Source organism: Brachypodium distachyon, chromosome 2, assembly GCF_000005505.3.
Source record: "Brachypodium distachyon strain Bd21 chromosome 2, Brachypodium_distachyon_v3.0, whole genome shotgun sequence".
NCBI lineage: Eukaryota > Viridiplantae > Streptophyta > Magnoliopsida > Poales > Poaceae > Brachypodium > Brachypodium distachyon.
Genome location: NC_016132.3, coordinates 14,572,528 through 14,584,479, shown reverse-complemented (window position 1 = coordinate 14,584,479; position 11,952 = coordinate 14,572,528). Strand labels below are relative to the sequence as shown.

The window sequence follows — 11,952 nt, the reverse complement described above, 5'->3', positions numbered from 1 at the left end:
TTAAACCAGAGTTTTGGTTAGAGTCTCATTGGATCTGGATGGATGCCGTGACACCACCGGGTGCGGGCGTGTACAGTGAGAGCTGAGCCAGTGAGAATGTGAGATGCACCCGGCCATGATCGAAGAGGTGAGCGAGCAAAGTACGGCGTGCATTAATATGGGCTTCGTAATTTTGGAGTACATGTGCTGTTAGAATAAAACGGTGCTGCTTATCCTCTACGGAGTATACTCAGCTTGTGAATATTTTTTTTACTACTACTGCTAATCCCTACTGGTACTCCAGTACACTACGGTCGGGGTACAACGACGGTGGAGTACAGCTGCTTTCCCTGCGGCTTGTGTCTGCGTCCACCCATTCCCCATCTCTCTCCTCTGTCCCTGCCTGCTCTGCGCCACCATCACTGTTCTCGCCTCCCGCCTCTTCCGCTCTCCTTTTCACCTTTTCCCGTTTCTTTAATCCCCCAACCCCAGTCCACTCCCTCCCTTCACCCGCAAAATATCCGCTCCCCCCTTTTCTCTCGTCCCGTTCTCCCACAAACGAAGCGAAGCCGGAAAATCGCAGAAATAGAAGGGTTGATTGATTTCTACCCACGCACCACAGCAGCGGGACACAGCCGTTGGCCGCGTCTCTCATCCCTTTTGGCTACTAGTAGTAGTAGTCCCCGGCCCAGCCCGGCGCAGAGCACCTCCATAGAGCCCCAGGACCCCCATTCATGGCCATTACCACGATGTGCTGTCGCACCACCACCACCCCCGCCGCGGCGCCGTCCGGACTTCTTCGTCTTCCTCTCCGCTTCCCATAGCCGCCTGAGATTAGCCCTAGCTCTCTCTCCCTTGCTGTTTTGCTTTGCCGCGAGCTGCCCCCACCCTATCTAGTTCTAGTTATCACCTCGCCTCCCACCCAGCCGCAGCCTGCCTGCTTCATTAATCGCTTGGCCTGCTGCTGCTTCCACCTCGTGCTTCGGGCTAGCGTGGTCTCTTCTCTGCGGCCCACGGTGTGCGGTATGGCGGGGATCGACCTCAACACGGTGGAGGAGGACGAGGAGGAGTCGGCGGCGGCAGCGGCGGGTACCGGCGGCGACTGCTCCTCCTCGCTCCACAGCCAGGGGAGCTCCGCGGCCACGGCGTCGGCGTCAGCTTCGGCGACGCCTCCTCCGCCGCCGCCGCCGCGGCAGCAGGCGTGGCCTCCCAGCGCGGTGTGCCTGGAGCTGTGGCACGCGTGCGCGGGGCCCGTGGCGCCGATGCCGCGAAAGGGGAGCGTCGTCGTGTACTTCCCGCAGGGCCACCTCGAGCAGCTCGGCGGCGACGCGGCGGCCGCGAACGCGCCCGTGCCGCCCCACGTCTTCTGCCGCGTCGTCGACGTCTCGCTCCATGTGCGTGGTTTGGTTTGGTCGCGCTTCTGAGCTCAATGTGTTTGGTTTCGTTTCGTTTGCTGAGCTTTGGTTGGTTTATCTCATCGCTGCTGCCCGCGCTTTGTGTTTGCAGGCGGACGCGTCCACGGACGAGGTGTACGCGCAGCTCTCGCTGCTCCCCGAGAACGAGGTACGGCCTTTTGATGCCCACAGACAAGCCGTAATATGGCATGCGATAACATTTGGTTTTCTGCAAGACGTTGGTGAATGATTTTGTTTCTGACGCACGCGCTTGCAGGAAGCGGTGAGGCGGAAGCGCGAAGGGGCGGAGGAAGGGAGCGGCGGCGAGGACGGCGAGACCGGCAAGCAGCGGTTCTCGAGGATGCCGCACATGTTCTGCAAGACGCTCACGGCGTCCGACACCAGCACGCACGGCGGCTTCTCCGTGCCGCGCCGTGCTGCCGAGGACTGCTTCCCACCTCTGGTGCGCGTATTGCCCAAGAGCTCGGTTGTTTTTGAGTTCTTAAGTGTCTAGCCGCATTGTCTTCAATTGGTTTACTGGGACTTTTTTCGTTTGGGGCGCGCAGGATTATAGCCAGCAGCGGCCATCTCAGGAACTCGCAGCCAAGGATTTGCACGGCACGGAGTGGAAGTTCCGCCACATCTATCGAGGTACAGCTGAACAAACGCATTATGGATTTTACCTTGGTTTTGGTTGTTTGCAGTGCATATGAGCTGTGTTCGTACATGCCGAGTTCTCCACTCACTAGCCTTCTGTACACTGCATTCATTTCCCATTCTGAGTAGGTGCTGTGGCTGAACTGCTGAAGCAGCAGCGCGCCTGAATCATTTGAGCGTGATTGAGTAATGATTCAGGCGCCCTGTGTACTGCTCAGTTGTTCACTCAGGACCAGCACTGCTGGATTTTTATCAGCATTGAAGACTTGTAAATACATGTATACACCATACATCATCTTTGCTTGCCGAGGACCTGGAGCTGTTAACTGTACTTATGTTTGACCATTTGACCTTGGAATATCCATCTTAAGATTTGTGGTTTATGATTGTAGACAATATGTGTGTATTCAGTATTCTTCGTGCTCCCCGAATTTGCTTTCTTATGTGCTACGCCATATTTTCAATACCTTTTGAGGATTGCTTTACTGATGGTAATAGTACTTGCTACTTTGCTAGACATGTTAGCTGTAGTTTTTAGGGGAGGTCTGGTCCCTATTTAAGGAATGTAAAGGACAACCATAAGAAGGTAGGCTCTCCTTGATTGCTGATAGATCCACATCTGACTGATTGTGATGCAGGCCAGCCGCGCAGGCACCTTCTAACCACCGGATGGAGTGCATTTGTCAACAAGAAGAAGCTTGTCTCTGGGGATGCTGTACTATTTTTGCGGTAGGCTAACAGGATCGTGCATATCATTTGCACATGATGTTGCTGCTCCTTTTTAATCAGTCTTCATCAATTTTCAGAGGTGATGATGGAGAGCTAAGACTGGGAGTTCGCCGTGCGGCTCAGCTCAAAACCGGATCTGCTTTTCCGGGGTTATATAGCCAGTGTTCAAATCTTGGTACACTAGCTAATGTTGCACATGCTGTGGCTACAAAAGGCATGTTCCGGATCTACTATAACCCCAGGTAAGCATGAGCGTGCCGGTTGTCTTATTATTGCCTTCTGAAGTTAACATTAGGTAAATTTCAATTATAGAACCAGTATACTTTTAGAAAAGTAAGCATGTGTTACGGTATATTTTGCTGGTGTTTGGTGGGCATCAAGGTCTTAGTTTTTATGGTCGTCAAACTAGGTACATTCGAACATGTTTCATTGAATTGTTTTTCCCTTGCCTACCTGTGTTCTTAGTGAATTTTGAAGTTTTGAACTGAACTGGTGTTGCTTTGACCACTATTTTTTATATTTGTTCTGAGAGTTGATTCCTACAGTATTTTTGATGATGTCATCGCCTTAATGTGTTTTTATTGTTTAAGTCGATAAGATAGAATTAAAAATACTGATGTACTTTGCAGCTAGCCCCTACTTGTCTTGATGCGTTATAACAGTTTCTGATGCCAGTTATTGTTTCTAACAAACTGACAGGTTAAGTCAATCTGAATTCATTGTACCCTATTGGAAGTTCACAAAAAGCTTGAGTCAGCCATTTTCTGTTGGTTTGAGGTTTAAAATGAGATATGAAAGTGAAGATGCTGCTGAAAGAAGGTTTGTATGATGCATCTATTCTACTAATGACTCAAATATCATAGCACTTGATTCGTGATGCATATGATATCATCCTACAGGTACACAGGGATAATTACTGGAACAGGTGACGCGGACCCTATGTGGCGTGGATCAAAGTGGAAATGTTTGCTGGTACGGTGTGCTTTGTCCGGTTTCTTGCAGTAGATGGTTAGCACTTAGCAGTATATGCTGTTGTTGCAGCACATCTTTCTGATGTCTACTGTCCAAGACTCCCAAGTAATACTGTCAAATCATGCCTAATGTAAATACAGATTGGTGCCAAAAATAACATAGTTGGCATCGTATTGTTCTGATGACAGCAAGTTGAATAAATTAATTTCATGTCGACAATGCACAAGTGCCAGGACAGCAGCCGTACACCACACTATTTTTGTCATCATTTGGACTTGCATATTAGTGCCAATATGCTAATTGTAAAGTGATGACAAAAATGACAACGTATATGTGATTGGGCATTTGTATTTGAGTCAGTAGGTTATTTATAGTTCAGATGGCAAGCTAGGTTATGATTGGTACCTGCAGTACTTACCCCTCAAAACTAAAAAAATGTTGGTAGTTATTATATCATTTCATTAAGTTGCAGCTTGGTAGATTCACTTTCTATTTAAGATCACTACATGTAGATCAAATTAAAGTTCTGATTACAAGCAAGCTAATTGTTTGTATGTGATATATTTAATCAATATGTAGAGTAAAAGTTTGAAGCATCGGTAGTTTTTGTACACAGTTTGCCGACTCATCATGCAGATTTGACGCCTAGATCATACTTGAGACACCTGATTGTTTGTACTTGACATCACATGTGTGTAGTTAAGGTTTGGAGAACAGATTGTTGTTTGCATTGGAGCCAGTCGGTTATTTGTATGTTACATTAGATTTGTGCATAGAATTAAAAGTTTGCTTGCTTCATGTATTCATGTAGCTCACTTGACCTGCTCTTGTTATTTAGGAAGTATTTTATTGCTAAGAAAACAACATGAACAGGCAATTATGCTCTTCTTACTAACAAAAGGGTCCACAATGTTTTATCTCTTCAAAGTTAGGTTACATATACCATGTTGGATACGATCTGATATGTGTATAAAGTTAATTGCTGATGACATCTTTTCATCTATATTGCAATCTGACTATAGAGATGTCAGGAAGAGAGAATGATGTCATAAACATGAGAAGCTGGTGTTATTTGGGCAATTTTAATGCAAAAATCATGTTGTCTTTTTGTAGACTGTTGCGTTTGACTTCATTACCTAGAGCCTTTTGCATTGCTGGGAATCTATGTTAAATTACCATATTGCCTCTTGACAGGTAAGGTGGGATGATGATGTTGAGTGTCGACGTCCAAACAGGGTATCTCCCTGGGAGATTGAGCTGACCAGTTCAGCTTCAGGATCCCATCTGGCCACACCGGCTTCAAAGCGACTGAAACCATGTCTTTCCCATGTTAACCCAGAATACATGGTTCCACGTATGTCTCTTATTATAGTTAAATGAAACTGTTATGAAATTATTCTCTGGTGATCTACCCCGCTGAATTCTCCTTTTTCTTTTGGAAGATGGAGGTGGTCGCCCTGATTTTGTGGAATCTGCACAATTCCGCAAGGTCTTGCAAGGTCAAGAATTATTGGGTTACAGAACTCACGATGGTACTGCTGTTGCTACTTCACGGCCATGTGAAGCAAGAAATTCGCAGTACATTGATGAAAGGAGTTGCTCCAATGATGTAGGTAACAGTGTCCTAGGGATTCCAAGACTTGGTGCTAGAACACCATATGGAAACCCAGGGTTTCCCTACCATTGCTCAGGCTTTAGGGAGTCTCAGAGATTCCAAAAGGTCTTGCAAGGTCAAGAAGTTTTCCATCCTTACCGAGGAAGTCTGGTTGATGCACGCATCAGAAGTAGTGGCATTCATCAACAAGATGGTCCATACGCACCTGGTGCGGCAAATAAATGGCATTCACAACTTCATGGGTGCGCTTTTCGAGGGCCACCAGCACCAGTCCTCCCGTCTCAATCAGCATCCTCACCACCTTCTGTCCTAATGTTTCAGCAGGCTAATTCAAAGGTTTCTCGATTTGAATTTGGCCATGGCCACTTGGATATGAATGAGGATGATAGACATGCTAGGTTTGACTCTACTGAAGGTGTTGGAAGATCAGCACAAACATTGTCACTCCGGCCTCATCTTGCTGCAGAAGTGATGGATGGTCATGTTGCAGTTGAGAACAAGAGTGTTGGAACAAACAGCTGCAAAATATTTGGCATCTCCCTTGCAGAGAAGGTTCGAGCAAGAGATGAAATGGGTTGTGGTGATGCCAACTATCCATCTTCAGTCCAGTCCTTGAAGCAACAGGTGCCGAAATCCCTTGGCAGCAGTTGTGCTACTGTAAGTACTTCATGGTTTGCAAACTCTTGTGCTTAATAGGGTGAACGTTAACTGAATATTCTGCAGGTTCATGAGCAAAGGCCTGTTGTTGGCAGGGCGATCGACGTCCAACAATGGATATGATGAACTGATCTGTTAGTTGGATTCACAAGCCATCTGGAGGTGAAGAAGTTATACGCCTGGTATCATCTTCATGTTGACTCTGACTATTCCAGCCACATATGTGCTGACTAGAACTTCAATGGTTTGCAGAGACTTGTCATGTTGTGTCTCTGGTTGATGAGTGGGTCTTTTGAAGACAGGTGGATCGATGATGCTTGTCGAACTTGTATCTTAGTTGTAACTGATGGAGTTCTTATTCTATGAATTAGTACCTAGATGGCCATTGTTAGCAGCCTTCGTTGCTGCTGGAACTACCAATGTGTTCATATAATCTGCATGCTATATAACCTGAAGGCTTGGCAGGTGACTCCCCGTGCTGGGGTAGTGCTGTCGCACGAAGCCCATGGCTGGGAACACTACGCGTTTTGTTCCTGCTGCCGCTGGTGGGGGTGCCAAATCCCCTCTCCCCCAGTCCCTAGCTCCGGTCTTGAAGCCCCAATTATCTTCAATGTGATTCGTTCAAGAATGAATATCAGAGGATAATTCTGATGTGTCTGTTTCAGTGACGTTCAGAGCATGCTGCACAACTATGTCTTGACTGTTCAGTCACTAATCATCTTGTTTTGCTATGATTACTCGATCATCCTTTTGCTATTATTACTGGCTGCTTATTAGTTGCCATCATTGTAAAAACTCTGCACTAATCACCCTTTCATCCCACCAAAAAAAAGAAAAGGAATCGTGTCAAAAAAGATGAAAAATAATAACTAATCCCAGGATTTGGCACTACAAAGATAACGATATCACAACATATATATTTATATACGTGTAGAAGTAGAACTTCACCTGTCCATCAATTCTCCCACCCTTGGAATGCTCCGCGATATCCCTGCAGAAATAAAAAAAATGCCTTCTGCTCATCAGGTCATCAATATCGCACGCGCTGCAACAGCTGAGCAAATGGCCTGTAGCAAGTAAGTTGCGGACCATTACAATTTTTTCCAAGCATTTTTTATCAAGCAGACCAAGAGCTATTTCATTCAATGGAATAGAACACTGCAGACGAGTGTATAGAAGAGTTTGATCAATACTTGGATATATTTCATATAGCTAAGCCTGCTACATTAGTTTAGCTTAACCGACAGAGGATTCACATTTCTTACAGAGAACGCCAAAGACGAAAAGGTGACAGCCAGGCTGCAGTGATGGTCCAGATCAGTACGTCCTGAACAGTTCTAAGAGCTAGTATCCTACATACCGAACTTGCCACACCCTCCTTTTTTTCTCGCAACACCCATTACAAATGGTCGCTGTCCTCATCCATTGGCTCCTCCTCGTCATCATTCAAGTCCGAGATATCCTCTACATCTGAAGCAATTGAATCAGCTGCCCCTGATGAACGGAACTCATCGATTTCGACTCGGAGCATGGAATCGCAGACAACATTCCCTGTGTGTAACATCTTCGGGCAACCTGGTTTAACAAATAGATTGAAGTTAGGACCTTGTGAATGGAAAGAACCAAGGGGTGCAGAGAGTAATGGCATATACCTGCAATAGGGCACCGCGGAGGTTTGTTGTTTCTGATGTAACTCATAATAGGATTCTTGTCATATATGTGTCTGCACTCCGTACTGTAGAGGGAAAGGAAAGGAAGCATATAGTGTCAGTATTTGGAATTGAAAAATATTCAGTATGTGGATGTGCACAATTTCTAGCTTTCTAATATTGTGTCCATTGGTAAAACTCCTTAATTGAGGAAAATAAATCAAAATGAATGATCAGGAGTTCGATTGGTAGCACTCCTAGTTGTTCGATTGACAATTCCGAACTGGTTCTACTGACGAAATGACAGGGTTCGTAGTAACAGAGAAAACATGCTTGCTTATAGCATGCTGATCATGAACAAAGGTTAACCAAATCCTGATGTTTTTTATAGCATGTGGATCATACAAGGGGCTAAAGGGTAGAAGCAAAACAAAAATAGTACTCCCTCCGTCCCGAAATAAGTGACGGTAGATTTGTATAAGATCTTATACAAATCCTCGTCACTTGTTTCCGGACGGAGGGAGTAGTAAAAATGTGAAATAGAACTGTAGGCCACCGACTCGGGCACAGAAATACTCGATATTTGCAGACTGGAAGCTAATCTTTAGAACATGATGTGGTGCTAAAAAACCTCGACCAGTTATTGTCTGGTGGAAATACAATGAGTATGTAGCTCAAGATTCAACCTTTTAAGTTAAACGATGGCACAATTTTCAAAGAGCTGTGACATAAAACCGAGCAGAGCGCTAACTGCTTACCAGCGAACTGGATCTGTCAACTCAATTATAGGCTTCATAGTTATTGGGCATTTGATATTTAGGACGTTCCTCTGGGTGCTAGTCATAACGAGCTCCTCTTGTTCGTCTCCAGGCATGGGCTGACCTGCATGATGAACATCCTGCAGAAAAATAACACATGTAGACAAAACTGTCAGCCATTTTGAAATCAAGCACATACGGAGTACATTCTTTTCCAAACAGATAGCCCAACAGAACTTTAACATCTTTTGTGTGGCTCTTTCAACATAATTGTAAATAATCCTCCCAACAACCACCAATACAAATCTGCGTAGCACGTACCCAAACAGCCTCTCTGAACTGCCGAACGAGCTGCTGGCAATGTCCCGACACTCGTGAGTTACCCTTGATTTTGGTAACCTCCGCCTCAATTAGCCTTTTGAAATCCGTAGGCTTTGAACAAAAACAAAGGCCACACAATTAGCCCACATTGCTCCCAACTCGAACGCCCCCAACAAAAGCATGACAGGCCATCGCACATTCGCACCTGATCAGACGGCTGGTATATCTGAGGCACCGCCTTGACCGCCTCGGCGAGGAATGCGCAGTCCTCGTACGAAGCCAAGAGCTCCAGCATTTCCTTCTCGACCTCCTTCACCTGGAAAAAAAAATCACGGGCTTCAGGGGTTAGTGGTTTTCGATTCGATTCCAGACGAGATTGGGGGGCTTGTGGGTGCAAAATGTGGAGCGGTCGCGTGCCTTATCGGACATATTTGCCTTCTCGAACTCGACGGCGATGGACCTCATGGTGTTGACGGCCTTGCGCATGTCCTGAGTGTTTGGGGATTTTAAGGGGGTTAGGGTTTTGCGGATTGAAATCAGAGATGGGGTTGGTCTGGTCGACGGAGAGAGGCAGGGTGGGTAAGGCTCTTACCGCGATGAGAGATTGGGCCTCCTCCGAGCTAGCGTCAGCAGCGTTGGCGAGCTTCATGGCCGCCGACGACATCTCCGGCGAGCTCCCGCGGTTCCCCTTCTCTGTGCGAGAGAATGGAGGGAAAGTGGTAGTTGGTGGGATGGGCTGCCTGACTACTGGCTTTATGGACCACGAGAGCAGGTTTACAAGGCCCATTATCCGTTAGTGGGCTCCATGATTGTCGAGGCCGAATTAGACTCCCGTTTTTTCTCCATCTTTCGTTTTCCCTTCACAAAACAAGGCGGAACGAGTAAGTGTTCATTTCTGGGTTCGTCACTGAGGACAAAAGAAGGCATTCCTGCATATTTGAAAAATCAATTCGCATCTTTCGGAAAATGCCACCGTGATGGCATCTTTGGACACTCAATTTTTTGAAAAATCAGAAGATTTGTAGTGATTTTCTTAGAAAAAATGAAAATTGCGTGAGAACTACAACGACATAAGCTCCATCCGTCCAAAATGTAGTACGTATAACTTTTGTTGGAAGTTAAGTTTTCTAAAATTTGACTAGGCTTACAACAAAAAGTACTTATACTCCGTCTATAAAATGTCAAACCAAAAATTATAAAAATATATTTCATAGTGGATTTGATGATCATCATTTCGTACCATAGATGTTGATATTTTTTTCTATAAGATCAGTATGCCATTTAACAAAACTTATACGTCCCATATTTTGAAACGGAGCAAGTATGAAATTAACCCTTGGGATTAAACGGGACGAGAGGTGGCCTGACACCCACGATCATCGTGAGGCAACTAAGCAACCATAACACGCGAAAATGTTACTCCCTTCGTTTTATAATTGTTGTCTCAGATTTGCTAACATATGGATGTATCTATTTTTAAAAAACGTCTAGATACATGTAATATTTCGACAAGAATTATGGAACGGAGTAGTCAGCTGGGCAGTTTGCCTTCGCCCACTAGACAAGTGCACAAAACCAAAAGGCCATCCAGGGCTTGAATCCAACGGAACGAAACGAACTGTCAAGAGGGAGAGTTCTAGCTAGCAGCCGGACAGCACAGGTCTCCTCTCCTGAAGTCCGTCTCGATCATACCAAAGAAATAATAATCGACCCGTGATGGAGTGTACGATAAGTTATTACTGTATCATAATTACAGTGCAGGTGAGCTTTATCCTTTGGGAAAAAAAAAATTCAGAATCGAGTTTGGAGTAGCAGACATATCTAATGCAAGTTGCGGTGTGGATACCATCAAGCAATCATGTACTATAGCAGCAGCTCCGGCACAGCAGCATGTGGCGAGGCCAGGCGAGGCCGGTATAAACTTCTAGCTCACCTCGAGGAGCATCAAATACTGCGACACCGATAGATACACGGTTCTTTAATCAAACCGTGCTCCTGCAGTTCGATACCGTTGATTTGTCGTCCGGTTATCCGTTAAGCCTGCACATTATTTTAAACGATGATATTTCCTTCTTTAAAAAAAATGCCATGCACGCATTTCGCGATCGAACTGTGACCAATAATTAGATCAATAATATGTTGATTACATGTTATAAATTTCATATTGTTGGAGACATTTTTGAAAATACGAATACAATGATATATTTTGTGTACCACTGAAACCTCAAATCATTAGTCTGATTATTGGTCAAATGAAATCTCAAAATGTGTTCGTGTCCTTTTTTGTATAAGGAGGAAGTATTTCCTAAAAAAAAAGAATCCACAATGCACGATCTCTTGGTCGTTATATCTCTAAACAAAGTTGCATTGATTAATTTAGTAATAGTTGTATCTCCAAAAGACCCCATTGGGAGAGGCCTAAATTAATCTCACGGGAAATCACGCTCTTGTTTCTGCGTGGCAGCACGGAGTAAAAGCAACGGATACTCTGCGCTCTTGTCGTATTGACCCGAAGTTTCTCTTTCTTTGTAGTGTGGCAGTGCAACATCGAGATTTGAGAGGCATGGGTAGTTTTAGTACTCTCTCTTTTTCACTGTGTCAGGTGGGTTAATTTTTATGTGGATAACAAAAAAATGAGCAGAGTGTAAGAGGTTGTATTCGCATGGGAATAAGACGAGAACATATCCTGTGCTCACACTCCTTTGGATGCTACAAACCTTGCTATCAACGCACGGTAGTACTGATAGAAGGTTTTCGAAAAATTGAAGATAAATCGAATGGGTTCGTAAGATGCAGGTAGCTGGAATAGTAAATGCAGACATGCTGTGTGACTCTTAGCGGGACCCGGCCGCTCTACATTTTTGCATTAGAGAGATGTTTTGCATGGCCAACAGGCCAATCAGGTCCGAGAAACCAGTAGTACTCGAGCATCCAGCGGGTCACGCACGCTCGTCTTACAAAAGTGTTGTGCGTACGACGTTGGTCTGTCCCATCTGCATCCGATGCTCTTTCTTAGGTCCGTCCGAGGACGAGAAACGAGGAGTACTTGTTTATGCTGGGACGACGAATGTTGCTTGGTCGAGCGCGCGAAGTTTTGGCATCAGGCAATTTGAAATCGTGCGTGCATATCCTCGGTTCAGACTTCAGAGATAGAGATAGCGGTGCAATGGCCAGTAACAATGCAGGTTTTGCCTTTTGTTTTGTTCTTTCCAAGAGAGCAG

At 45.3% G+C, this 11,952-nt stretch overlaps 2 protein-coding genes across 3 annotated transcripts; one reads left to right on the top strand and one right to left on the bottom strand.

Annotated features, from left to right (window-relative positions):
• The first annotated feature begins 489 nt into the window (after window positions 1-489).
• On the top strand, window positions 490-6,737 carry LOC100823758 (auxin response factor 15). Of its 2 annotated transcripts, XM_003567854.4 has the most exons (12): window positions 490-1,373; window positions 1,486-1,542; window positions 1,651-1,836; window positions 1,940-2,024; window positions 2,669-2,759; window positions 2,837-3,001; window positions 3,459-3,578; window positions 3,659-3,731; window positions 4,926-5,085; window positions 5,174-6,003; window positions 6,070-6,165; window positions 6,256-6,737. In XM_003567854.4, the coding sequence occupies exons 1-11, from the start codon at window positions 1,005-1,007 to the stop codon at window positions 6,124-6,126; spliced, it is 2,193 nt and encodes a 730-aa protein (XP_003567902.1). In that variant the 5' UTR covers window positions 490-1,004; the 3' UTR covers window positions 6,127-6,165; window positions 6,256-6,737. The 2 variants fall into 2 exon arrangements, with proteins under 2 accessions (XP_003567902.1, XP_014754927.1); XM_014899441.2 differs by having other exon boundaries at window positions 6,070-6,734.
• A 407-nt stretch (window positions 6,738-7,144) lies between these two features.
• LOC100823460 (E3 SUMO-protein ligase MMS21) lies at window positions 7,145-9,471 on the bottom strand. Its single transcript, XM_003567853.4, has 7 exons — window positions 9,324-9,471; window positions 9,149-9,220; window positions 8,937-9,047; window positions 8,732-8,842; window positions 8,411-8,550; window positions 7,656-7,738; window positions 7,145-7,578 (listed from the first exon to the last, which is right to left on the bottom strand). Exons 1-7 carry the CDS (start codon window positions 9,393-9,395, stop codon window positions 7,403-7,405), a joined length of 765 nt encoding a protein of 254 aa, XP_003567901.1. The 5' UTR covers window positions 9,396-9,471; the 3' UTR covers window positions 7,145-7,402.
• Between the last annotated feature and the right edge of the window lie 2,481 nt (window positions 9,472-11,952).

Bases quoted from the DNA above. Each gene is read 5' to 3' on its own strand.
- LOC100823758 (XM_003567854.4), top strand. From the start codon at position 1,005: ATGGCGGGGATCGACCTCAACACGGTGGAGGAGGACGAGGAGGAGTCG. The intron at 1,374-1,485 runs GTGCGTGGTTTG...TTGTGTTTGCAG, and splicing joins TCGTCGACGTCTCGCTCCAT to GCGGACGCGTCCACGGACGA. The intron at 1,837-1,939 runs GTGCGCGTATTG...TGGGGCGCGCAG, and splicing joins AGGACTGCTTCCCACCTCTG to GATTATAGCCAGCAGCGGCC.
- LOC100823460 (XM_003567853.4), bottom strand. From the start codon at position 9,395: ATGTCGTCGGCGGCCATGAAGCTCGCCAACGCTGCTGACGCTAGCTCG. The intron at 9,048-9,148 runs GCACGCGACCGC...TTTTTTTTCCAG, and splicing joins AGGCAAATATGTCCGATAAG to GTGAAGGAGGTCGAGAAGGA. The intron at 8,551-8,731 runs GTACGTGCTACG...ATTTTTCTGCAG, and splicing joins AGTTCAGAGAGGCTGTTTGG to GATGTTCATCATGCAGGTCA.